The sequence below is a fragment of the Protomyctophum parallelum genome, assembly GCF_964188405.1.
Source record: "Protomyctophum parallelum genome assembly, chromosome: 12".
NCBI classification, from domain to species: Eukaryota; Metazoa; Chordata; class Actinopteri; order Myctophiformes; family Myctophidae; genus Protomyctophum; species Protomyctophum parallelum.
In genome coordinates this window covers 7,706,227-7,729,680 of record NC_139712.1, presented here as the reverse complement: position 1 = coordinate 7,729,680, position 23,454 = coordinate 7,706,227, and the positions used below count along the sequence as shown (strand labels likewise).

Genomic DNA, 23,454 nt, shown 5'->3' with positions numbered 1-23,454 from the left:
GTGTATCTCCGACAGAGATCTACACAGCAGTGACATGGGCGACTCTGTCTACATTCACCCTGTCCTACCGATGGAACGTGGTGGCATCCGCTCCCCCTGTGGGAGTCGCTCCTGCGTGCTACTCAGCGGTAGGGCCACCAGCACCTTGACCGGTCAGGTCGGCCGGGCATCTGACGGGCTGGCTTGAGCAGCCCTTCACCCCGGTGGTCACTGGCCTAGCATCGTGCTGGGCCAGCTGAGCCTAGGCGGCGTCTGGCGCCTAGGCCACGAGTATTACTTACTTGGTATGAATACTGAAGTTTTGGAGCATTTTGGCAAGCGCCTGTGACTCATGGCGCTCACCACTTATAGGCTCGGATGGAATTCAGGTTAAACTGCCTCGGACTGCCGCGGGGGCAGCTGGTCTGCTTATTTCCTCGCGGTGTGTCTTATAGCGTTCCCGTACATATTGAATAATATGTAGTGGAGAGCCAGTCTCGAACACGATAGAGAACGGAGGGTTACACTGTAACCCAGGTTCTCTGAGTGGAGAGACTGGCTCTCCACGCAAGAGCCGCTCCGAAATTCGTGTCAATCAAGTTAATCGAAGTGGCTCTGCACAGATGGGGCTTAAATAGCCCGCTGATTGCATCTGGGCAGGGCCACCATAGGAGGATGTGTCTTAAAGAGATATCCATGAACACTGCCCTGTGGGGTCAGTTCCCGTACATATTGAATAATATGTAGTGGAGAGCCAGTCTCTCCACTCAGAGAACCTGGGTTACAGTGTAACCCTCCGTTATTTCAATGGCAGTGGATGAAGAGAGGATTTTTGTCCAACCACAGAACAGCAACCAATGGGTGCAAAGAGGGGCAGAACCACGGGCGGGACTTGACAAAGGGTGAATTAGTTTTGATAGTACATCAGTGAGCTGGATGGAATCCTACCTGGAGGGGAGAGAACAGATGGTGGAGGTGAACGAAACACTGACCCCCCCCCCCCTCCCAGTGAGCTGTGGTGTTCCACAAGGAAGCATACTAGGGTCTTTACTGTTCCTAATATATGTTAACGACATGACATCAGCTTGTGACTGCAACTGTTCCTGTTCGCAGATGACTTAGCACTGCTGGTCTCGGACAGGAACAAACTGCAGGTTGAAAAGGCCCTCAGCTCTGAACCCGGTAGAATCTGCACCTGGCTCGCTGATAACAAACTATCTTTACACCTGGGAAAAACTGAATCCATTATTTTTAGCTCAAATAGTAATCTCAGCAAGGCTGACGTCTTCTTGATTAGAGTGGGTGACAATATTATCACACGAAAAGATGAAATTACCTACCTAGGTTCCATCCTGGAGGAAAATCTTTCCGGTGATAAAATGGCCACCAACGTAATAAAAAAGTCAACCAAAGAACAAGATTCCTATACAAGATCTCCTCACTGGTCAACAAAAACACCTTGAAGACCCTAACAGGAGCCCTAGTACAAGGTTTCTACGACTATGCATACACCTCTTGGTACCACAGCACCTTAAAGGCCCTTAAAAAACAAACTGGTCAGGCTACTACTTGGCCTCACTCCTCGAACCCACATCACCCCTACCTTTGACAGACTGGAATGGCTTAGGGCTGACGATAGCCCTCCAAGCAGAACCCAATGGTACGTTTGTTTCTGACATTTTTTAGACCCAGACCATGGGGTCCTGTTCCAGCAGTACCCTGCCACGCGGACATAAATAAAACATAAACACCGTGGATAACGCCTGTCTGCGCTCTTTGACGACTTTTTTTCGTGTGAGGGCTTCTGAATCTGTGAAGTATAAGTACCCATACATACCGCTGCGAATATCTCCTGTGGCGCGGAAGCCGTTAACAGCTTCCACGCCACAGGAGATATTCGCAGCGGTTTGTATAGGTACTTATAGTTCACGAATTCAAAATAACTCAAACAAAAAAAGGCTGTCAAACGCCGCAGATACGATGTTAGCGAGCATATTTATGTCCGCGTTCCAAAATTCCCATACGAAAATATAAATATGGACAGGGACCCTACACAAAGCGACATCCAAATTTCAGAAAAGCTTTATGGAGGGTTCCGAGAGGGCCTAGGTTGACGACAGAGTACAGCATCTTGCAATGGGTCTGGTCCACAAGATTCGCTACACCACCAAGATACCCATGTACCCGTCTAAATACTTCCTTAATGTCAACAAAGTCCACACCCACAAGACCAGAGGGAGCGCAACTAACGTGTACAAACCACATTCGGCACAAACAAGGGACTAAATTGAGATGAGATGAGAAAACTGGCCCCCGTAAAACATGAAAACCCCCACCGACCCCTTTCCCCCCTCACTGTAGCCTATGTATGTTTGTTTCTTTCCTTTTTTTTACCTCTATGATTTTTTGTTTTGCTATATAGTCTGGGTCACTTTCCCAAATATATGAACTCCGAAGGCAAATCGTGTTAATTTATGGCATACATGTTTTCTAGGGGTATTAAGGTCTGCTGAATCCAAATCTGCTGTATGCCAAGCTCAAAAATGGATGCTAAGCCCTCAAAATGGACCATTTAAAGATGGCGGCCACCACTATGCTGAAACATAATAAAACACATTATGTTTGACTAAACATGGTAGAAAATAGACTGAAATGTCCTCTTTAATGTTTTCATATATGGGGAATACAATTAAATATTCTGATTTAAGCTCAATTGTGAAGAAACCAGTTTTATATAATTTATAGTGACAATTGTCCTCTTTAGTCCAGGCCCTTAGGGATACAGTATGTCGTGCTAATCAGTCTAAAAGCACCATATTTGGCCCAGATGTAGTCCAGGGCATGTTCTAATGATTTAGCTAGGGGGCCTGAGCCGATGACCTTCACAGTTGCCATATTGGCCAAATCCAATATGGCTTCCACCTGAAAATGGTTTTGGCTATAACTTCTGAACCAGATGAGCTACAAATGCAAACTTGGTGTCCATTTCAGGATGTTTGACGATAAGAAACATTTTGGAATAGCCTACTTATCTTTATGATTGGGTGTGTCTGGACACCTAATTTGCATATGTCCAAGATGGAGGCAATATGAAAATACCTTGTTGTACCTTAACATTTCACACTATATTGGCAAACTTGTGTCTATTTGTATGTTTTTTCTTTAGCATTAGAAACATTGGAATGTTCTTATACTGTATGTTGTCGTCTGGACCCTCATTATTGGTGCAGGCACCCTCACATGAGGGTGGCCTGGTTGCTCAGTAGAGCACTCACCTTTCAACCACAATAGACTGTGCATGCATAAAGTGAGTGGCAAAGTGAGTTTAACGTTGTTTAATGCAATCAGATTTCTGTTTGGAGGTATGAGCTGTCAAGGCCAGAAAGTGTTTATTTTTCCCACTCAGTAGGCGTTCCCGCATAACTTCCGGGTATGATGATGATGTCCTGTGCATACCCTCTATGACTATGCCATGGCTTTGATCCTGGGCACCTCCGACTCTGATAAGAAGGCACTTTGACCTACTTACTTGTACTACTTACTGTTATGGAGTCCCATATACTGAAATCATGAATATGACAACCATGCAGACACAATAGCAGGGGGATGGGATTAGCCACTGCAACCATATGGATGTGCTAAAGAAAGATGTTGATGTGGAAAACACAACTGGCTAGAATCGCTAGATGTATGGGGAATTGAGATAGCTGAAGACGCAGATGAAGGAGTCGCTGGACATCAGAGTTGATCGGCTCCAAGGTGAGGGCAACTATACTGTAGGTTGCCTGTCAGATCAGATCCAGTGTTGCCTCCAAAACTGCCTATTCACAGCCTGTTAGCACATGGAAGAGAGGCAAAGCCAGTGACTTTTGGACACCAGGAGCATTGCAGATATCATTAACGGGAACGTCCCAGTAATTATTTCCGCAGCCAAAGCCAATCCAGCTGTGTGATGCTTAATGTCTCAAATAAGTGGATTGCAAGAACTACAATTGATAGACAAATGGCTTTATGGCCATTGGCCCCAGCATGGGCCAGGTACAGAACAATTTTTGTGTCCTTTTCAGGATGGTTTCAAAGCTGTAGTGCAGATAAATTGAATCCAGGTTAGTTTGAGAATTGAGAGCACATTTTTCTTGTTACAAAGCAGCAGTTAACCCTACATGTCATCATCCATGAGCTCATCACTGATAATCCCAAAAAGTCACTTCTACAGTTACTTAGAAGAAGAAAGTACCAGACATAATTAGGTGTACATGTTGTCATCAATCGCGTGCGTGCATGTGTGCGTGTGGCGAAGTATCAATGATTGCTGGTCTGATCTAAACATATTGTTTAAATTCTAAACAATGTTAATATGTTAGCTGTATCAAAACTACTTACTTACTTATGTTATTGTTTCAATATCTGAAAATTGCATAGGTTTTTTGTTTTGAGCTTAACTCAATCTGGGCGAAAATGTACAATAGATTTCGGTGAATAGTGACCGTATTGGTAATAATAAGCAAATTAAAGTGCTCTAGTCTAGATAGATTGAATCATCATAATACACCAAGTTTACCAAGAGTGTTATAGGAAGATTTAGGTATAACAAATCTTCCTATAACTGCCATCTCGGATATTAGAGATGGCGAATTAGGCGTCCACCCAATCATAAAGAAAAGTATTTCAACATGTATCTAATTGTCTAAAAATGTGAAACACAAGTTTGCATATGTTGATCATCTGGTTTAAACATTACAGCCCACACCGTTTATATGTGGTGTCCATATTGGATTTGACTACATCCAGGCCTGGATTGGCCACAGGACATACCAGGCATGTGCCCGGTGGGCTGACCCTCTGGTGGGCCGGTCTGGGCCAAATGTTAAATTAGTTGTCTGTTGGTTGTGTATCATTTATGTTGTATACTGTTAAATGTGGAGGTGTTAAGGGCTTGTATTTCAAGTATTTGTATGGGCCTCGACCCCTGAAAAGTCAGTAGAGTATCTGCGCGCTGGTTGTGGTGGGCCAGTCTGGGCCAAATTCCGCGAAAATGTCCGGCCCAAATTTTTGTCTTAGTCCAGGGGTCTGCAACCCAAGATGTTGAAAGAGCCATTTTCGACCAAAAATAAATTAAAAATCTATCTGGAGCCGCAAAGAAAATTACGCATTATAATGCAGCTTGCCAAGCTTTATTATCTCCCGGGTTGCAACGAAACTAGCATAATTTAGCATGCTTTCCCTGGAAATGTCTTTCAACGTTACTTTATTTGTTGTTTGATAGCTTCTCACTGCACTGATTAAACATACAGGCAGTCAATCTGCATTGGCTGTGAAGGCAAAAGCCTCTGTCCACGAACTGTTAAATCCTCTGTTTTTCGTCGGCTATCTTTATTTCTCTCCCTGTAGAAGCCATAGCGTAGCAGGCAGCAGCCTCACACACCCACCGGTTTGTTTATAATAGACACCTGGCTGGCACGGCACTGAGTGTGTCGCATGCTATGACGCAAATTTTAGTTTAGTTAAGTTTTCCAATTTTGTAAAAATGTGTAGAATAAATATTAAGAATGCTTGTCACGTTTGGCCTCCTACAGAAACCATAAATTAAAAATAATTTATTGCTACTTTTAATGCTACAGGGAGCCACTAGGGGTGTGCTCTAGAGCCGCATGCGCCTGTTGCAGACCCCTGTCTTAGTCCAACCATGGCTACATATGGGGAAACTTTGGTGATTAGACTGGTGAGGAGATGTAACAGACGTGATCTTGCGTTGTGTTGTATATGAAGCACCATAGACCAGGATCTCAGCAGTCAGCAGTGAGTAGATTTATTCTCTGTACAACATAGAATGAGGCAATCACTGCTCTGCTCTGACGTATGTTTTCCACATTACAATTGTGCTTTCAAAGCTAGTATGAAATAGGAAGTGCGGTAGGCTACGTCACCAGGTTATAGGTCACGTCAACCGCCTGAACTCTTAAAGTGACAGAACACCGGATCACAATACAATATAATGCCTGGGCAAGTGGAAGCACTATTAACCACGTTACACTCTCCCCCAATGAATTCCACTTGCCCTTACAATCAAACAAAATACCATTCGAGGCGTGCAAAGCCTTGCAAATACGTGCCACCAAACATCCCTGTCTTACAAAACCATTCCATACCAGAATGAAGGACTAAGTCCCCAGGTAAACATGCCTATTACATGTTAAGTACATTTGGCAACACTTTGAAAATGGGCCCCCAATGGAGAAAAAATAAAAATGAAACAAAAACAATTTTTTTTTTTTTTTTTTCTACACCCATACAGGTATTCTCTGAAATTCATCACCCAAAACTCTCTGTGTCTGCATAGTTTCAATGAGTCTCTGAACAGGTTTTATGAAACGCCCGGCCTTAGACCTAGCCCTTGTCATGGCCCCGCACGTGGCAGTCGTATCCACGGTCTCAGAGCCATCGTCCACAGCCGTAGACCCAGCTCCTGTCATGGCACCGCGCGCGGCAGTCGAATCCACGGTCTCAGAGCCATCGTCCACACCGTTCCCCACAGCAACATCAGCCAGCTGGCCGGAATTAGGCTCAAACTCCTGTCCCTCACACAGTCCGTCCTCCTCTTCCACGGAAGCCGTCTCCCCATCACATGAGATATCGCTCATCAGTTCCGACACCCACACACTTGTTCTCTCCTCAACACCCATCTCCTCAGTAGGTGCATCGCTCTCATCAGAACTGGTAACATCATCCAACGCCTGCTCAGCCGTGTCAAGCAATGGCAGGAAGTTGACTGGCATGATGAGATTTCGGTGCACAGTCTTCTCACGGCCAGTGGTAGTATCGCAGATCTTAAATGTATGGATGTCAGTGTTCTTCTCCAGCACAACATAAAGTGTATTCTCCCATCTGTCCGCGAGCTTCTTCTTGCCACGCTCCCCTTTATTTGCAAGCAGCACACGATCCCCGACCTCCACAGGGGACCCCCTGACTTTCCTGTTGTACAGGTCTGCATGTCTCTTCAGCTGTTTAGTAGCCGATGTCTGGGCAGCCACCATGGCCTCCTTCAGATCTCTCCTGAGAGACTGGACAAAGACATCATAGTCCACAACCTCTGGATCATGGAGCACTTCCCCGAACATCATGTCAACAGGCAAGCGAGGTATCCTCCCAAACATCAGGTGGAATGGGGCGTGTCCAGTGGTCTCATGGATCGTACAATTATAGGAAAAGGTCAGAGACTTCAGCGACCGGGGCCACCTGTGTTTAGCTCTGGCTGGCAAGGCACGTATCATATTGCCTAAAGTTCTATTGAATCTCTCAACGCCACCATTACCCATGGGGTGGTAGGGTGTTGTGTGAGACTTCTGCCACCCCTGCCACACTGAGAAGTTCCGCAATCAAGTTACTCTCAAAATTAGCCCCCTGATCAGAATGAATGCGACGGGGAAAGCCATACACGCAGAATATGTTGTTCCACAGTTGGTGAGCAACAGCTTTTGCTGACTGATTGGGACACAAGAAGGCATGTGCCAGCTTGGTAAAATGGTCTGTGACAACGAGGACATCAAGTGACTTGTTAGAAGCATCTTCAGCACACCAAAAATCAATGCAGACCAGTTCGAGGGGTTCGCTGGTGATGATGCTCTCCAACGGTGCCCTAGCCTCAGGTTCAGGGGCTTTGCTGAACACGCACCTCCTACAGCACTTAACATACTCCTTAACATCAGCTTCCTGTCCTTGCCAGAAGAACCTCTGCCTTGTCAACCACAGTGTCCTTTGTTGACCTTGATGTCCAGCCTCATCATGTACACCGTTCAGGACCACTGACTTCAGTGAGGCGGGCACAACATATCGATAAGACTTTTTCTTGGACACAGGGTTCCTGGATACACGGTACAGTACCCCCATCCGCAGAGACAACTTCTCCCATGCCTTAAGTAGCCTCACAGTCTCCAATGGCTCATGAAGACGTTCCCTCCTGGAGGGCCTCCGACCCCTCTCCACATAGAAGATCACTCTGGACAACGCATCATCTTGTTTCTGTGCTGACATCAAGTCCTCCTGTGACAGCGCACCAACTGCAGCCACTTCAGCAGGCACCAATGACTGAGTCAATTGCGGCAGCAGGATCGCATGACTTGTAATCCCAGACTCTCCAGAAGAATGGGAAGCCAGAATAGCAGAGACCTCGCCACCCGACAAAGACACACGGACGGATTGGCTATCAACACCAAAGACAACCTCCTCGCTCCCCGCAGTCGAACATCTCTCCAGCTCTGCCCCACATGGATGGTTGGACCAGCGGAACACATCCTGCACCTTCTCAGCCCGGACTCCAGCAGCCTCCTCCAACAGATCCTTGTAAGGGACCCTTGTGAGCTTGTGGAGAGCACTAGGTTTCACAAACGGCTGCCTGCTCAATGCATCCGCCACCACGTTCCTGGGCCCTGGGATGTACTTGAGGTCGAACTCAAATGGGGCCAACTTTGCAACCCACCTCTGCTCGCATGCATCGAGTTTGGGCTTAGACAGGATGTAAGTCAGCGGGTTATTATCTGTCCAGACTGTGAATGGCCGCCCTCTCAGCCAGTGGCTAAACTTATCACAGACTGCCCAGCGCAGGGCAAAGAATTCCAGCCTATGAGCAGGATACTTAGACTGTGCATAGTTTAGCGATTTACTTGCGAAAGCCACTGGCCTGGCCTTGTCTCCATCTTCAGGCACCTGAGAGAGAACGGCACCCAAACCATTGCTTGACGCATCCACAGACAACAGGAACGGCCTCTCAAAGTCCGGGTGGGCCAGGAGGACCTGGTCCAGAAGAGCTTGCTTCAGGAGATTGAAGGCCAATTTGCAGTCATCCGTCCAATCCGAAACAGAGAGCTTTCTCATAACTTTTCGCTTCGCTCTCCCTTTTCCATGGCGCGGAGCCTTGGGTCCAGTGGTCAACATGAACAAAGGCTTGGCAATGGCTGAGCAGCCTTCTATAAATCCTTGATAGTAGACCACCATTCCCAGAAAGGACCTGATTTTGGACTGAGAGGGCACATTTGAATTGTCTTCCATAAGATCCTCTTCTGTCATGTCGGCGATGGCCCGGACCTTCTCAGGATCTGTTGCAATACCAGCCTCGCTGACTACATGGCCTAAGAATCTCACAGACTTTTCCAGGAAGTGGCATTTCTTCTGTGCCAACTTGAGATTGTGCTGCTTCAGACGACCGAAAACCATCTCCAGACGTTGCAGCCCCACCTCCTCACTGGGAGCGAAAATCAGAATATCATCAAGGTAACAAAGAAGACTTAGGAAATTCTGGTCACCAAATATGCTCAGCATCATTCTCATAAATGTGGCCGGGCTATTGCATAGGCCTTGAGGAAGTCTATTGTACTCATAGAGTCCAAACGGCGAGGTGAAAGCCGTGAACTTCCGGTCCTCCTCTTGCACCTCCACATTGTAATAGCCAGATGTCAAATCCATTGTTGAGAAATAGGCATTCCCGCCCAAAGCCGCCAGAGCATCTGCTTGGTGTGGCAGAGGATGAGCGTCTTTTATCGTGCGAGCGTTGAGCCACCTGAAATCCGTGCACAGGCGTAAGTCACCCGACTTCTTCCAGATGAGAACAAGCGGAGAGGCAAACTCGCTGTTGCTCTTCCTAATTATCTCGCATTCCTCCATCTCATCCAATGCCTGTCTGAGTTTGTCGTACTGATTTGGAGACAACCTCCGATAAGGCAATCTGAAAGGTTTGTCATCACTCAGCCTGATTCTATGCACAAATCCCGTTGCTTTTCCACAGTCCAACTTGTGCCTTGAAAAGATGGACTCATAGCGGGCTATCAGTTGCACCAACGTGGCTCTGCCCTCAGGCGACAATTGGGGGGAGTCAACATCCACGTCCCCAAGCCCCAGCTTTTGCAGCACCTCATTACGCTCGCCTTTGCACTCAGATGCACTGTCAATGGTCAAGCTATCAGCACTCTTATTGTCAGCCTCAGGTCCACCATCCACCTTCAGCACCTGCTGTTGCAGAGTCAGAGGGGGGCCTGACACCACCGGCTCATCAGTGTCAAAGTCCTGCAACGCCATACAAGGGAATGCATCAGCCACCTTAGCATTTCGTCGCAGTGTCACTGACTGAAGAAGCGGGTTTATAATCTTCACTGGAAGCCATCCATCATTTCTCAGAAGTGCCACGGTCCTCCCAATGAGAATGTTTCTAGGCCTTGAACGTGCACTAGTGGGTTCAATGACAACAGCACTCCCAGCTGAAATGTTTTGAGCATTTTTCAGTCGTGTCCACACCAAATGCTCCTGCATTGGCTCCAAAGTGACTGCCTGCCTCAGCCTTAGCGTCCCCACCTTGTCCGGCACATCACTTCCTCGCCACCTCTCCACATTGGCCAGAAGGGAGAAGAGCTGCTCATCATCATCATTACACTCTGTCGACTGTGTCTCAGAGAAATTGCTTTTCCTCATCAAACGCAGGAGGTGTTTGATCAAGTTGCTGCCAATAATCAGTTCGTCGATCTGACCATCCACAACCAAGACAGGGACAGAGGCTTTATGTCCATATGCTGTGAGCATCAACTCACACATTCCCACAGGTCTGGTCTTCAAACCCCCACACCCAACCAGCACCACATTAACTGGGTTGAGTGAACTGTCCGATAACACTCCTGCTCGCTGCAGGCGTGGCAACATGTCTGAGCTCAGCGAACATGCCATAGAACCACTATCAACTAACGCTTTCAAATCCATCACATCATTTACAGTAACACTTGTATAGAACAATTTGTCAGTTGAAGCCAGCCTCTGTATATTCTGATAGATTACTTCCACACCAGGTTCCACAGAATCACGGGCATTTGAATATACAGACTCCACATCCTCATCACAGTCAATTAGGGGGGCTTTTATAGGCCCAACACTTGCCCCCTCTCCGTGTGGGCCATCTAGTTTCCCTGCTGGTTGCTTGAGCCCTGCTGTGGGAGCCCTGCTGGCTGGGGAACCTGACCCTGTGACGAGGCTTGAGGACACGACATGCGTGTATGTCCAGGAGCATAGCAGAGGAAGCATAAACGATCCGTTCTACAGTGTTCCACTGTATTGTGGTTAGCATCACCACACACTGAGCATGGGGCCACCCTTCTCTTGGGTCGTTGCTGCGGACGAAACCCAGAATTGTTCACTGTCAGGGAGCCTTGCTCCAACACACGCTCCAACAACGCGATAACTTGGGCCAGCGGTTCTGACGAGGCGAGTGCATGTGCTGGTGACGAAGCAGATGTGTGTTCAACAGCGGTCACTGGCTTAGCTGCTGGTGAGGGCTGAGCCATGGGCAAAAGCACTGGAGAGGACACCTCCTGCCTCAAAGTGGAGACCATCACATTCGATCGTGAGAGCTGTCTGGCTTTTCTCTCCCTCTGTTGTTCCTCCAGCCTCTCGTGGACATCACCAGCAGTCCACTGATGAAGAGGTTTGCACTTGAAAATCAGACATAATTCAGGATCAGGGCAGTGCCTGATAAACATCACAGTCACCTCACGAGTAGGATCTTCCAACCTTTTGCCTTGTCTTTTCATGCCCTCCTCAGCCACATCAATGGCCCTGTTCAGTCTGATCCAATAGTCGAATGAGTTCTCACCAGTCATGGGTAAAGTTGCATAAAAATCTGCTAACGGCATATCAGAGTATTCTGCATCACTAAAATGCTGTCTCAAGATGTGAAACATGGGGTCTGGACCTTTGCTCAAGTCGGTTTTGGGATCACTGCGCAATCCAACTCGGACAACATCTCGTGCCCGTCCCATAAGCTTACTCATTACTTCATCAGATTGTTCTTGTGCATTGAAACCCTTCTTTCGCATGTAACCCAACATAACCTCCTCCCACTCCTGTACAGTGCACTTCTCAGAACCATCCCCCCTGAAACAGCTTGGTTCTTTTACATCAGATTTTAACACCAGCCCCAAATGAGAAATGTCACCAATGGTAAGTCCCCCCATCCCACTATTGTTCTGAAGACCCCCAGTACCCACTGACTTTGTCGCTTCCAAGCATGATGCTATGCTTTCACCAATGGATTTACCCACCCGCTCAATAATTCCTGCCAATATATTAGCTGACACCTCCCCGTTCCCCGAAGGTAAAGCTGGCTCAGGAACATTTTGGAATTCAACCCCACCAGCGGTGTCAGAATGTGTAATGTTGGGCATTGGCGTAGAAGTGAGTAGTGGGACCCTATTTGCTGGTCCAAGGGACCGAAAACTAACACCCCTACTGTAGAAGCCATTTCACTGTGTTTTTTGTTTATTATTATTATTATTATTAGCCTAGAATATTCTGAAAATGATTGGCTAATTGATTTATTGTTTTGGGCATAGACGGGCACGCCTCCCAGGCCAAGGGTTTAATTATGGACAGGTGTGGGGGGAGAAGGCATGCACCTAGTGGATACAAGGTTTTTACCAGTAAACACGGAAGACATTTGTATTTTGTACTATGCTGTCTATACACTTTATGTGAATTAAACGCAAAGCAAAAGAAAGTAACAAGTGGACAATGAAGTTCTTCCTGTACTGCGTACACCTAAACCCATAGAATGGGTGCATCAGTGGGTTTGTTATGGACAAGGGTGAAAGCTGACAAACTAGCACTTACAACAGTAAAAACCCATCCATTCGAAGAGGACTCTAACCAGGAACTGGGCATCGTGATGATTCACAAAGAAATTTAATTTGAAGAGGCCCTACGGATCGAGGATTGGAGTCTGGAAGGAGTGCAACGACAAAAGACACACTCAAAATGTTAACAAGTGGACGCGCAGCACGCAGCACAAACTAAGCCTCATCAATATCAAGCCCATGGTATGTAACAAAACACCGAAAAGGCTGTACAGGAAAACAGCAAATAACTACTGGAGTTATTTTATTTTTCGTGTGTCACTCACTGCTACCTTTTATTGGTGACACGTTGCTGACAATTGCTGCACTGCTGTGCATTGTTTTATTATTGATGGTTTGTCACCGTCGGACTTTTATTGGTGACAAGTTTTCTGCATTGCCGTCCGTTATTATTATTGATGTTTTGTCACTGCCGGACTTTTATTAGTGACACAAACGCCTGTTTTGCACTGCCTTTATTTATTTGCTTTGCGATCTTTGCACCTGGACCGGACCCTGTGAACTGTCAACAGCGCGGCTGCGCTTCCTTTGAAGTTTACATTTGCACCGCACTTTATTGTGTGACAAAAGGGGAATTTGCAATATGTCCGATGTCATGGAGCCTGTGAGCAGCAATGGTGCGCAACTACTGGCAAAAAGGACCCCAAAGTTAACAGAAAAAGGCATGGCTTTACAAAAGGAAAACTGTCTGAAAACATTAAAAACAAAAAGCAACCACACCGGCCAGTACATTGAAAGAGTCAAAGTGCTTATGCAATCCAATGAGAATGTCACAAAAATGCAATCTGAGCTGAACACATTGAAAACATGTTTTGATGAAATGAGTAATACATATGATGCATTTTTGACGTTGCCTCTGACCGAGGAGGAGGTTAATGAGCAAAAGGAATGGTTTGAACGAAAAAAGAGAAAGTACTGTGAATTTGAGGAGGATGTGAAAAGGTGGCTTCATGAGGCTGGTCAATCACAAACCATTGCTGCTAGTGCCTGTGAAATTGGGACAGAAATTGATGATGACATAAGACCAGACGACAGTGTTTCCAATGTCCCAAGCAGGGCTAAGTCCCGCTCCAAGTCCCAAACCTCACGCACTTCTTCAACAGCATCATCTGCACTTCTCAAAGCTCAAGCTGAAAAGGCAGCCCTTCTGGAGCATGCTGCTGCCTTAAAGAAACAACATAATCTGCAGGCAGAGGAGGACATGTTAAGGAGACAGGAGGAGGATCTGAGGAGAAAAAGTGACAACTTGAGGAGACAAAGGGAACAATTAACACTCGATACAGAGTTGGCAGCATTTAATGCAAAAATCAATGTTTTAGAGGAAAATGGATCAAGGAGTGGCTCAAGAGCATCCAATGGAATGCACTCTTATTATGACAATAATGTTCAAATCACAAAACAGCTCAATTCTAATGCAACAAATGGATCAAGGAGTGGCTCAAGAGCATCCAATGGAAGGCACTCTTATTATGACAATAATGTTCAAATCACGAAACAGCTCAATCCTAATGCAACAGTTTATAATCCTGCAAAGGTGAATTACAACATGACTCTAATAACTGACTCTGTAGCTACCCCACAGGTTGTCCGGCCCAAAGAAAGACCCAACATGCAAATTACAAATTCACAAACTGTTTATTCCCAGGCTCAAGAATCAATTCCAACCAATGACACTGAAAGGTTGCCCAGGGTTTCTACCCTGGTGCCAGGTTCTCAAGCCACAGTGCTGTATGACCACAGTCAGCATGACATGGTCAATATAATGCAAAAACAGAATGAAATAACCTCTTTATTAGTTCAACAGAATCTTTCATCTGCTCTTCCAGTTAGAATTATTCCTGTGTTTGATGGTGATCCTCTGCAATATTATGCCTTTATGCGAGCTTTTGAAAATGGTGTTGAAATGAAAACTAACAATTTTGGTGACTGCTTGCACTTCCTCGAACAATACACCAGGGGTCAGCCAAAGGAGATAGTGCATAGCTGTCAGCATCTCCCTCCTCAACAGACAAGAGCAAAAGATCTTTTGAAAGAGAATTTTGGAAATGAACAAAAAATCACTTCTGCATATATGGAAATGGCTTTCAGTTGGGCACCCATTAAAAGTGACGATGTCAAGGCACTACAAGCTTTTTCTCTCTTTTTGCGTGGATGTTGCAATGCAACAGAACAAATCATGCATATGAGAGAATTGGACATACCATGCAACATGAGGAGCATTGTTCTAAAATTGCCATATAAGTTGCGGGAAAAATGGAGAAGCACTGCCTGTGACCTGCAAGAGAGAAAAGGTCATAGGGCCATGTTTAATGATCTGGTCCAGTTCATTGAAAAGCAGGTCAGAATAGCCACAGATCCATTGTTTGGCAACATACAGGACACCCCACTCGCTTCCTCAAGTAGAAGTGCATGCCCCCCCAGTCAGGGTTTGAAGAGCCACAGAGGAAGCAGTTTTGCCACTAATGTTGCCGTGGTGGAGGAAAAGGTACACACTCCCCCACCCCAAGGCTGTTTATATTGCAAAATGAGCAATCACTCATTGGAAAAGTGCTACCAGTTCAAAAGAAAATTACACAAGGAAAAGATCGACTTCATTAAGGAGAAGGGGATATGTTTCGGCTGCCTAAAAAAGGAAGGCCATATTAACAAAACATGTGTCAATAGACTGACTTGCAATGTATGCAGCCAACAACACCCAGAAATTCTCCACATTGTAAGAGAGGACAAAAGAAAATTCCCTGAACAAATTGAGCCATCTACGGAGGCTGAACCAGCAGTTAGCGATGCAACTACTGCACCAACATTATGTGGTCATATTGGGGCTGGTGGTGAGGATGATTGCACATTTTCAATTGTGCCAGTCCAGATAAAATCCAAAAAAAATGACACAATCATACAAACCTATGCCTTCTTGGATCCTGGCAGCTCAGGAACATTCTGCACAGAAAGCCTTGCACAAAAATTGAATGTCAGAAAACACAGGACCAGCATTATGCTGCGAACCATGGGGCAGTCAAAGACTATTTCCACATATGCAGTGTATGGATTGGAAGTGTCTGCACTGGACAATGATGATTTTGTTGATTTACCTGAGGTTTTCACCCATAGCAGCATGCCGGTGAGTGAGAGCAACATTCCCAGACAGGAGGATGTTGATCAATGGCCATATTTGAGTGGCATCAAAATACACCAAATTGACTCTGACATCGATCTACTCATTGGGACTAATGCTCCTAAAGTCATAGAACCATGGGAAGTCATTAACAGCCAGGCAGATGGTCCCTATGCAGTGAGGACCAAAGTAGGATGGGTTCTGAATGGCCCACTTCGAGGGGGCAATTTGAATGACAGTATGAGCAAGAGAGGCTGCTCTACTATTTCCACAAATCGAATCTCTATTGTACACCTAGAGGAATTGATCATTCAACAGTATAATCATGACTTCAGTGAGAAGACCTCTGAAGAACAAGCTGAAATGTCAAGAGAGGATGTTAAATTCATGAACATTGTGCATAACTCCTCTGTGTTGAAAAATGGTCATTATTCTTTTGACTTACCTTTCAAGAATGAAACCCCTATCTTGCCCAACAACCGCTGCATAGCAGAGCAGCGTATTGTGAGCCTGAAAAGAAAATTTGGAAAAAATGAGACATTTCATGAGGAATACACATCCTTTCTGAGTGATGTAATTGATCAAGGCTATGCAGAAATTGTGCCAGAAGATCAATTAAAAAGAAACGATGGTAAAGTGTGGTATATTCCACATCATGGAGTTTATCACCCTAGGAAAGGAAAATTAAGAGTTGTGTTTGACTGCGGAGCTGTATACAAGGGGACGTCACTCAACTGCCAACTTCTACAAGGTCCAGATTTCACAAACCCCCTCATTGGTGTCCTTATTAGATTTCGGCAGGAACCCATTGCAGTGATGGCTGACATACAGGCCATGTTTCACCAGGTCCAAGTCACAAAAAAGGACATTGACTTTCTGCGCTTTCTGTGGTGGCCTCAGGGTGACATCACGCGCCCTCTGGTGGAATATCGGATGAAGGTACATCTGTTTGGAGCAGTGTCATCCCCAAGCTGTGCAAATTATGCTCTGAGGAGGACTGCAGATGACAATCAAGCTCTATTCTCTGCAGAAGTAGTCAATACTGTCAAAAACCATTTCTATGTTGATGACTGTCTTAAGTCAATGTCTTCAGAGGAGGAGGCAACACAGCTGGTTAAGGATCTAACTGCTCTGTGCGACAAAGGAGGCTTTATTCTCTCTAAATGGATAAGCAACAGCCGCTCAGTTTTATCATCAATCCCACAAGAGAGTAGAGCAAAGGAAATCAAAGCACTGGATTTGGATTCAGACAGTCTCCCATTGGAGAGGGCACTCGGCTTGCAGTGGTGTGTCGAGACTGACAAGTTCAAATTTAAGACCATCATGAAGGAACGGCCACAGACAAGAAGAGGCATTTTGTCAATGGTCAGTTCACTTTATGATCCTTTAGGATTTCTTTCACCCTACACTTTGTCAGCAAAGATGATTCTCCAGGAGCTTTGCAAAAGACAGTGTGCGTGGGATGACGACATCCCCCAGTTCTTCTCTCAGCAGTGGTCAGACTGGCTAAACGGACTTGAACAGGTGGCAGAGTTAAAGGTGGACCGCTGTTTCAAGCCCAAAGACTTTGGCAAGCCCACTGGGGCACAGTTGCATCACTTTTCCGATGCCAGTCAAGATGGCTACGGTACTGTGTCTTATTTGAGGATGGAGAATTATGACAAAGGGGTGCATGTTGCATTCCTCTTGGGTAAAGCCAGAGTCGCACCGTTGAAACAAACCACAATTGTTAGAATGGAGCTCACAGCTGCTGTTCTAGCAGTAAGAGTTGATGGGATGTTGCGAAAGGAGTTGCAACTGGAGTTGGATAAATCAGTTTTTTGGACAGACAGTACAACAGTGCTTAAGTACATCAGCAACGAAACTAAGAGGTTCCACACCTTTGTGGCAAATAGAACAGCAGTCATAAGAGAGGCTACCAGTGTTGACCAGTGGAGGTACATTGGCACAAAGGATAATCCAGCCGATGATGTTTCACGTGGGCTGAAGGCCACTGACTTCGTGGCAAACAAGAGGTGGATCAATGGACCTGGCTTTCTTTCTAGGCCAGAGGAAGAATGGCCTAAGTCTGACCTGGAACTGCATGGAGTTGCCGCTGAAGACCCAGAGGTGAAAAGGGACCTGACAGTCAATTTAATTGCTACAAGCACAGATAATCCTACAAGCTGTCTGATGAACTATTTTTCAACTTGGTCAAAATTAAAGACTGCTGTAGCTTGGTTTTTGAAAATTAAGCAGTGTCTCATGTTGCTGCGACAGACAAGAAAAGAAATCCATGCTGCAGTCTGTGGCAGTGAAATGGATCTTGAAAGACAAAAAACTGAAATAACAAAAAGGATCAACAACTTCAAAGCTACAATCAAAGGGCACCGTTTGCATCCTGAAGACCATGCTGAAGCGGAAAAGTCAATTATTTGTTTTGTACAAGGTCAAAGGTTCAAGGAGGACATTGCCATATTGTCGGCTGGTGCTGCAAGTGTCAAGAAGGACAGTCAACTGTACAGGCTGGATCCAGTATTGGAGGAGGGAATCCTGAGAGTTGGTGGCCGCTTGTGTCGATCATCCATGCCAGAGGAGACTAAACACCCTGTTATCTTGTCTAAAGATCTTCATGTCTCATCACTCATTCTTCGCCACATTCATCAACAGCTGGGACATGGAGGACGAAATCACATGCTCTGCCATCTTCGTAAAAGGTATTGGATCACCAATGCTAATTCCGCAACAAGGAAAATCATTTTAGAATGTGTCATATGCAAACGTCAAAGAGGAAAGCTCGGTGAGCAAAAAATGGCAGATTTGCCAAAGGAGAGAGTTTTGCCTGACAAAGCACCCTTTACCAATGTGGGGGTAGACTATTTTGGTCCCATTGACATTAAAAGAGGAAGAAGTCTGATCAAAAGATATGGAGCGATATTTACCTGCTTCACTAGCAGAGCTGTGCATCTGGAAGTGGCATATAGTCTGGATACAAGTTCATGTATTAATGCCATAAGAAGGTTCATCTGCAGAAGAGGTCAAGTGTTAACCATAAGATCGGACAATGGTACAAATTTTGTTGGAGCCAATAGAGAACTAAAAGAGTCCCTAGCTGCCTTAAACAATGACAAAATCCAAGCTGCTCTACTGCGAGATGGAGTGACATGGCATTTCAATACTCCAGCAGCTTCCCATCAGGGAGGTGTGTGGGAACGCCTTATCCGCATGGTGAGAAATGTGCTCAAGTCTGTTCTACAACAACAGACACTTGATGATGAAGGTCTACAAACTGTCCTCTGCGAGGTAGAGGCAATCTTGAACAGTCGACCCATCACAACAGTTTCAGATGAGCCAAATGATCTGGAAGCTCTAACACCAAACCACATCCTTCTGTTAAAGGGAAAGCCAGCTTTGCCCCCTGGACTGTTTGACAGAGGAGATCTGTATACCAGGAAGAGATGGAAACAGGTCCAGTATATTGCTGACCTCTTCTGGAAGCGGTGGCTTTCTGAATATCTGCCTTTAATGCAGGAGAGACAAAAATGGTTAAAGGAAAGAAGATCCCTCATTCCTGGAGACATTGTCCTCATTGCAGATGCTACTGCTCCCAGAGGCTCATGGATAATGGGCAGGGTTTTGGAGGCAAAACCAGATGCCAAAGGGCTAGTGCGCACTGCACGCCTTCAGACGAAGACGAGCCAACTGGAAAGGCCTGTTAACAAACTCTGTTTGTTACTGGAGGCAACAGACTGAAGACTTAACTACTTTCTCTATTCTTTCTTTATTTTACAGTGTCATCAGAAGAATCAGTCAAGATTAATTACATGACACATACCACATACCATGTTTAGTTTTGTAAATGGCTTCTGTAGCAGTAATTGTTTATATAATGCACAATTAGGGGCCAGTGTGTAGAAGCCATTTCACTGTGTTTTTTGTTTATTATTATTATTATTATTAGCCTAGAATATTCTGAAAATGATTGGCTAATTGATTTATTGTTTTGGGCATAGACGGGCACGCCTCCCAGGCCAAGGGTTTAATTATGGACAGGTGTGGGGGGAGAAGGCATGCACCTAGTGGATACAAGGTTTTTACCAGTAAACACGGAAGACATTTGTATTTTGTACTATGCTGTCTATACACTTTATGTGAATTAAACGCAAAGCAAAAGAAAGTAACAAGTGGACAATGAAGTTCTTCCTGTACTGCGTACACCTAAACCCATAGAATGGGTGCATCAGTGGGTTTGTTATGGACAAGGGTGAAAGCTGACAAACTAGCACTTACACCTACCTCTGTCAGGAGAAGCAGCTGCATGAACGCCCCTCCCCCTGCCAGGCAAACCAAGCATAGAAAAACCCCTCCCTCTACCAACACCCCCCAGCCCAAAGGAAGTATCCATTATTAACCAATGCACAAAATAAGTACCGGGTAAAAATAAAACAAAAATATCAATGTGCAATTGACCATATGCTATAGCCTACAGCAGAAAATATCCCAACAAAACTGTGAAAACAAAAATAATACACAAAACATGCACAATTCACCACAATGTGATGCTATTCCCTTGTATAGAAGTCTAAATGATCGCACATAAAGAACCCATCTCATTCGGACTGACAATATGGGAGAATAGTAATACTGCCCCACGCTAAATAAACCCCTGTCAGAAAACGGCAGTGTAGCATTAAATGCAGTGTCCTACTACCATCGTGTGGCCAAAATGGAAACTGCAATTGGCGACGCACAGTTGCATAACATGTCGACTACCAGTGACAGCCCCGGTGTTTCTCGTCCGTAGCGTCGGTAGATTTCTTCTTCCAACGCCCAGTGGAACAAGAAGACCGTCACGGCACCAGTGTAACAGACGTGATCTTGCGTTGTGTTGTATATGAAGCACCATAGACCAGGATCTCAGCAGTCAGCAGTGAGTAGATTTATTCTCTGTACAACATAGAATGAGGCAATCACTGCTCTGCTCTGACGTATGTTTTCCACATTACAATTGCGCTTTCAAAGCTAGTATGAAATAGGAAGTGCGGTAGGCTACGTCACCAGGTTATAGGTCACGTCAACCGCCTGAACTCTTAAAGTGACAGAACACCGGATCACAATACAATATAATGCCTGGGCAAGTGGAAGCACTATTAACCACGTTACAGAGACTTATCTACTTAAGGGCCTGGACCATTCATAGAGAAGCAGCAAGCTGTTTGTGGCTGATATTGTAGTTAGGCCATCAGTTTATACCACAGGCATGCAATATTATTTTTAAGCAGTTTCTTCACAAGTATTATGGAGTTGGTTACCTTGTACACGTTATGTACATATACTTATTGGGAACATCAATTATTGCATAAAGTTGGTTGGAAAAATATTTGCCAATAAATGTCAAGTTTCACAATATGTATGCATTTTAATTTCCTCACACTTGATTTCAAATCAGAATATTGAATTGTATTCCCCATATATGAAAACATAAAAAAATTACACTTCAGTCTATATTTCTACCTTGTTTAGTCAAAAATATAGGCGTTTTATTATGTTTCAGCATAATGGTGGCCGCCATCTTTAAATGGTCCATTTTGAGGGCTTAGCATCCATTTTTGAGTTTGGCATACAGCAGATTTGGATTCAGCAGACCTTAATACCCCTAGAAAACATGTATGCCATAAATTAACACGATTTGCCTTCAGCACTTTAAATAAGCACATTCTCTGAAATCCTGCCTTGACTAATAGGCCTATAGGAGTATATTTGTACACACCTATTCAGACATCTTAGCCCGTAGCACTTGCCCTAGCCTGGACAACCTTACAGGCGTAAATAGGATGAATGTATGTAAATTAGATGCCCATTTGTCTAAATATTTATTTATGATAGCACTCTATAGTGTATACACAGTTTCATTACATCAATATTCCACTGTAAGCTTAGCTTACGTATGAGTCTTAATGACTATTTTCATGTATTTGATGTATTACCATGTTTTGTGCTTGCTTACTGTAAGTCACTCTGCCTAAATTGTAAATTGTAACTGCAGCGTGTAGTTTGGTGTTGTGTGTGTAACACACATACCTGCATTGTGTAGCTCGATGTCCATATCAAAATCAATGTCCAGCAGTTTGTTTTGTTTCTCCAGCAGAGTTTCTAGTGTCTCCATCTCTTTCTGGAAGAGGTTGACCATGAACTGTGCGGCTGCACTGAGGCGCTCCAACACAACTACTCTGAGCTGACAAACATCACTGCTTGTTGTGTGTTTGTCCAAAACGCACAATATGTCCTCTCCCACCACCGACGTCATGTGTTCATGTATCTTCAGCCGTAGAGACTCCATTAGACTCGTTTTACCTCCTTTAGGAGACATTTACACCACACAGACACAGTACTCTATCGCTGGAGTGTCGAGATGATTTTGGGTCGTCACAGTGGCACCGAAGAACCGACTTAATGTAATATAAACTTATATCATGTGTAAATATTTCTGTTTATACTGATACTGTAATACGTATAACCTATAGAATGTGTAAAATGTCCTCCATTGACTCGTTTTACCTCCTTTAGGAGACATTTACACCAAACAGACTCTCTTCCAAACTACCGCTGTTTCCTTGGCTTCAACGCCGACAAATAGAACTCGAAGCTGGGCTAAATGAAGGAGGAAACACCGCTGGAGAGGCGATATGGCTTCAGTTGTTAAGACCCGCCCGTAACTTGCTTCACCAGATAAACGTTACAACTTATAGAATGTGGAAAATGTCTCTTTTCTCTAGATGAGGATCAACAACAACAAAGACTTTCTCTCCGATCCCGCCATTACGCTGAAAACAAATAACCAGTGTTGCCACATTGTGTGAGAGAAATAAGCAACCAGGTCAATGAAAACAAGCCAACTCTTGCTAGAGAAATAAAACAAGAAAAACAAGCCAAAACAAAAAAAAGATAATAAGACCATATAATCCTAATAAAAAAAGAGTTGATGCATTTATCAATATAAATACTGTGTATGTCTAGGATAATTAATGTTTTGGTAATTTATTATACTAACAATTAGCCTATAAAAAAAGAGGCTGAAAATAGCGGGAAACAAACGGACTTGGCAACCCTGCAAACAACACGTATCTACGTCCGGGTCAACGTGTCACACCGAGCATGTGCCGCTGCCACCTGGTGGAGGAGGTGTGTAACTGTTACTGAATACATGTAAGGATGAATGGACTGCCTTCATCCTTCCACTAGCTTTAGGAATAACATGAATGTAAAACACTGTTACTGGACACATGGATGGTGATGATGATTGACATTCTATAGGCCTACTTATAGGAATAATAAACCCTTATCTCGTTTTCATTAAGGAGGTTCTACACAATACAAAGCATAGTGTAATAATGCTTAATAATGGAAAGCAGTGTGTGTATTGACTTGTGTTTGACCATAGAGTTATATATCTATAGAGAAGACACCCGAGTTCTCCTATTCCACTTGCATTAAGTTGCTCAAAAGCGCATGAGGCGGATTCACTCCTCCTTCCTGGTAGGAACAGAGTGCATTCTGGGACGGATTGCAATGGTGAGTGGCCCCAAACACATGAACGCGCTGCCGTTGAACGCGCACGAGCGTCGTCCGTCGTGAACATGTACAATGTTACGCCAGGGCTCCACTGGGCGCGTCCCCATCGCGTCCTGCTCGTGTCATGACAACGTCAACGTCACGCTA

The 23,454-nt window shown here is 44.9% G+C and overlaps 1 protein-coding gene across 1 annotated transcript in view; it reads right to left on the bottom strand.

Annotated features, from left to right (window-relative positions):
* The window catches only part of LOC310868101 (uncharacterized protein), a gene marked incomplete at its 3' end in the record, with an annotated part of 54,943 nt that extends 32,788 nt beyond the window's left edge, over positions 1-22,155 (bottom strand). The window contains exon 1 of the mRNA XM_083778365.1: positions 21,817-22,155. Coding sequence (XP_083634491.1) covers positions 21,817-22,105 — 289 coding nt within the window. The 5' untranslated portion in view covers positions 22,106-22,155. The remainder of the gene's footprint in view (positions 1-21,816) is intronic.
* Positions 22,156-23,454: the final 1,299 nt, after the last annotated feature.